The 4,795-nt window shown below is 37.6% G+C and overlaps 1 protein-coding gene across 3 annotated transcripts in view; it reads left to right on the forward strand.

Moving 5' to 3' along the window:
- The window catches only part of LOC103460977 (TSC22 domain family protein 1), a 32,612-nt gene that overhangs the window by 23,263 nt on the left and 4,554 nt on the right, over positions 1-4,795 (forward strand). For 2 of the 3 annotated variants that reach the window (XM_008403296.2, XM_017302339.1), the window contains exon 2: positions 4,013-4,064. In XM_008403296.2, the coding sequence (XP_008401518.1) occupies positions 4,013-4,064 (52 nt within the window). Of the gene's footprint in view, positions 1-222; positions 3,814-4,012; positions 4,065-4,795 lie in introns of those variants that run through there. The other variant, XM_017302337.1, reaches the window with a different exon arrangement.

Consider the following 4,795-nt stretch of genomic DNA (forward strand, 5'->3'; position numbering starts at 1 on the left):
AATCTCCTCCCTGCTCTGCATAATTACTCCGCTCAGTCAGAAACAGCCAATCAGAACTAGCAGTAATCAGCTAGCCGCCATGCTATCAGGAAGTTTTCATTCATTAACTCTGGATTGTTTATTGTAATGCAAAATGTTTTTTAAAAAATGAGTAAAAACAGAATAAATGCACAAATGATTACTGATTTTGTTGGGAACAACAACCATTTAATTTATTTTGATGTTTGTAAAGAATTATATATAGAAAAACTGTCATTCATATTTTTATTCAAGTTAACATGAACTGTTTACAGAATTTAAGCACATCCTATAAAACATCTCAAAATGGCAACTAAAAAAGGACTATTACCATTTAGGGTCACAAATAGGAAGTGAAATTAGAAGGAGGCAAAGAGTTGAAATTCAGCCGAGATGCAGTGATTGGTAAGAAAAGAAGGAAGTACAGAAACCGTTAAGACTATTGGTCAGATATGTGGAAAAGTTGAGATGACTGGTGAAAATCGTACGTCTTCATAAAATTTCCGAAGTGAGAACATTTGCATTAATGGTGTCAATCGCACGGGTGACTTCTGAATCACATGTAAACAAACGCAAAGAGAATAATTTAAAAATCTTAATTGATGCACCGTTCTAGAACCTCTAATTAAATTTAAAAAACAATTATCTCTTTGTATTTATTGGGATTACATTTTCCTTTTTGCACCTTTGTTTTTTTATGTCTGATTATGAAGTAAGGCAGTAATTAATATAAAGGGTAAATGTGCAAAATCTTCATTTGTTTGTAGACATTGTAGAGAAATTAAACAAATATTTAAAACTTTTTGAGCAGCATCTTTTTTCTGCAAGTTTAATATTAACGAACTGTCGTGTTTTTTTTTTTAAGTATAAAATGAATAGTGTTTGTTTTTCTGGCAGATTCGACATCAGTGCTACTTGTGACCTTTACAGTGGCCTCTGGGAAATTTACTGTTAATTGAATGAATATGAATATTATCAAATATCAGCAGTTTTAAGGTTGAATGTGGGAGCGTGAATGTTTTTTGTTAAGGAGTAAATTTCTGAGGTCAAAATTTGAGCTGATAAATTATTTTTCACCAAAATCCTCCCATCTGTGAAGCTGAGTTCACTTTTAGGGTGTGTTGTTTGAGTCATTTTGACCACATTGAATCCTCCTTAAAGAAAAATATTCCACCTGGAGAAATAAGGGCAGCATGATATTTGAGTTTCCCATCAATTTTTTTATGTTTCCTTGTATTTTATGTAAATATTTATAATTGTTTTTAACCATTAAAGTGTAAAGCATCATGTGAAGTACCGTAAATGGCCACACGGGAGCAGTGTATGTATATACTGCACATCATCACATTGAATCACTCCATTTCTTCTTCCTCTGTAAAACTGTTGTCTTACAAGTTTTACTGTGTGAAACAAGATTATAAATCTGTTCACATATGTTCTTAAGTTGTACAAAACAATCTTCTTTTACATGTAGTAATGAAGTGTCCAAAATCTTCCAACACAGAAGAGGGACAATTCAGGATGTTTAATGTAAAGTGTTTGAAAGGTTATAAATTCATATTTTATCTCCAGTACATAACAGAATCCAGATTTGTTGGTTCTGGAGGCTAAAGCTAAAGGTTTTTAAAGKTTATCCTAATTATAATTTTTGACCCCTAAACAATCTGCATGTTTGCATAATTTRAACRATAACCTGCAATAGAGCAGTAAAGTTGTATGAGATGTAGAAATGTTACTACTCTAGCACTAAATATTTGATATTAGAAATATTTGAATACTGTAAAGGTATACTTTTGGTCTCGGCATTTGGTCAAGCTAATCTGTGTTTGTGCTAAATTCCTTTACAGCTGATAGACTCCGTTTTAAAGCTACTAGCCTTTTTGTCCAGGTAATCAGTCCCATAAGTAGTTTGCTCCTTATAATAGTGTCATGGGCATTTATTTCATTTCATTCTAAATTTCTGTCAAATTAACACAAAATTTGCTCCACAACAACAAAAACAAGGATCTTGAGTATGTGCATTTTTCGTTTCCCCTTGAGATATTTTTGTCCGTCTCTGACAATTTCATGTATTGCTGAATCTTTTGCTAATCATGTACAACTTGAATCCTTTGGAACTTTTACAAATATCCAAGTCTGTAATGATTCCTCAACGGATTCGAGTGCCTTGATTATTGAAATTCMTTGAGGCAAATTATTTGCCTCGAAGCTTCATTAAAATATATTTTACTATTTAGTGATTATTTGTGTTGCACAACACTCTGACTTCCGCCTACGAGTTGTTGGCGAAAGCTAAGTGATAGCAGCACAGTGTCCAGTTTTCAAGTTCAGATTTCATTGAGTTATGGTAATGACCAGGTTTTTATTGTTTTTTTTGGGGGGCGGGGGGCAAATACGCATTCCTAAATTGACTGGTGCGATGCCTGGAGTGTGGCCGCCCTTTGCCTCCTGGAGCTGCTGCCTGGTTCAGAGTGAACCCGGCAGCGAAGTGCGCAGCGGGTGTATTTTACAGGTGGAGCGAATAACATGGTGGGCTGCTGTAGCTGAGACCCAGTGTAGCTTTTACAGACGAACCAGAAAATAAATTTCTTACAATCCCGGCTGTAACAAACGGTTTGGTGGTATAAATATTTTTTTCTGTGTTGCAAAGGARCCAAATCCCGTTGCTAACATGGACACAAAAGCTAAATGGCTGGAGAGTTAATCTATTAAAGTGAGAGTTCATCTATTAAAGTGGCTGAAGATAAATACATAAACTAAAAACTAAAATATAGACATTTTTAGAAGTGTATTTGTGAACCTGTCGCTTTATTATTAAATTGGATAAAATTTCTGATTTTTGTACATATTTTGTCCATGTTAAAAAGTCAGCCATTAATGTCAGGTTAATTTTCTAAACTACAGCAAAGTAGTTRGGGACGCACAAATATGAAAATTTGGGCCAATGATGATATCCGATACTACTGCTGTTATGGCAGTATAAATAAAGTTTTTTTTAATTGTCAGAATAATCGTTTATAACRGTGCTAGTCGTATGCGTGTTATGAATTTGCTCGACTAAAAATTGTCCCAATAATTATTGTAATTAGTAAAATACTGTTTAATGAAYAGGGGGCTAAAATGGCTTCCAGCCCAGGGGCCCACACGTTTGTAAATCCGGCCCTGCTAACAGAATTTCGTTTTAAAAATCCTAAACTATGGCGGTACTGAAGCACCACCGAGTCCTGACCCGTCCTCTCGGRATGACGGAGGGATAGTTGTCCTTGCAGCAGTTTTGTCCCGGTCCAGTTCCTGACCGCTGAAGGTAGTTCCTCCTCCTCTTCCTCCTGGTCYTCTCCCTCCTCCTCTGCAGGAGTTTTCACGCAGAGCCGCCGTCGGCGGGCAGGTGGGGGCGTCCCCGCATGAATTATTCAAAACAGCCTCCGCCTCCACCAATCCGCAGCCAGCTTCCCGCTCTGTCGCGGGATAAATTATGCGGGATCGTGGAGATCCGCAGTCCTTTTGTGTGCCGCTGAGATGAGCTGACCTTGGACTGCATCCGTACCGCTGCGGGGCTCAGGCTGTGCGGGACTTCCAGCTTCTCTACYGGGCCGCTAGGAGTGGAGGCACCGGTCCGAGGCGGTGAGGCGGCGGCTGGACTCCGGGCTGTTTTAGTTAGTAAACCCGCAGCAGGATGAATGCGTCGTGCTACACCGTGGCCATGGATTTAGGCGTTTGCCAGCTGAGAAATTTCTCCATCTCGTTTCTGTCGTCGCTGCTGAGCTCAGACAGCTCTCGGCTGAAGCTCGACAGCAGGTAAAAACCTCGCCAGCACAGGGGGCTTTATTGTGAAACAGGACGACGGGGTCTAGAGAAATTTCCAGATGCTTCCTGGTCCCGACCCACATTCTTTACAGCGGAGGAGAAAARCAGAGCGTCTCCCGTCTTTTCATTCCTCACTGCAGCGCGGCGCGGCTGGAAATGTTGTATTTATTTCTCTTTTTTTCCCTTGCAGCTCGTCCGGAGCCAGCGTGGTGGCCATCGACAACAAGATTGAACAAGCAATGGTCAGTTTTTCTCCTTAATCTCACGTCTGTTCTACTACGTAAAATTAAATTCAATCTTCTGTTACAAACGATAACTAAATCCAGTTGTAATTTAAACAACAACGACATAGAAAATATTTATTCTATTTCGTCTCAGTGTTTTAATGTAGCGTCATCTCATTATTGTTTTTAATTAAATTTAAGATAAAAATTTTAAAATGCTCTGTAAAGCGAAATTGCGGTTTGTTTTCTGTTTCGCCATCTCCGTTGTCAGGGCTGTTGCTAGGCAAACTGGAAGACTCTCACGCCTTGGTATAAATATCTCGCCTTCTGATTGGCTGAATGAKCCGACATGTGGGTGGAGTTAGAGTTGGCAGCCAAGGAATATTCTTCCTCATCTTTGCCCGTTTTTCTCAGATTTTCTTTTATGGATTATGGCAAATAAAGAACAAAGGATCAGACATTCACATCTTTTTCAACTTGTTAGTGAATTTAAAAAAAATTAAAATATATTTTTTAGAGTGACAAAGCTAAACATAATTTTAAAAAAGACAATAAAACTATGAAGTTAAGTGAATATGAATGTTCAAAATGTGAATATATTTTACTAGACAAAAATTAATGTTTAAAGGCTTATTTTTTAATATTAATCATATTCACAACATCTATATCCAGTACAGTTCATTCCAGTTTTTGCTTCTCTTATTTGATATACATTTTGTTTTATTTTGGCACATTAACCATTTTAGAAT

This window comes from Poecilia reticulata, linkage group LG2 (assembly GCF_000633615.1).
Source record: "Poecilia reticulata strain Guanapo linkage group LG2, Guppy_female_1.0+MT, whole genome shotgun sequence".
Taxonomy (NCBI): domain Eukaryota; kingdom Metazoa; phylum Chordata; class Actinopteri; order Cyprinodontiformes; family Poeciliidae; genus Poecilia; species Poecilia reticulata.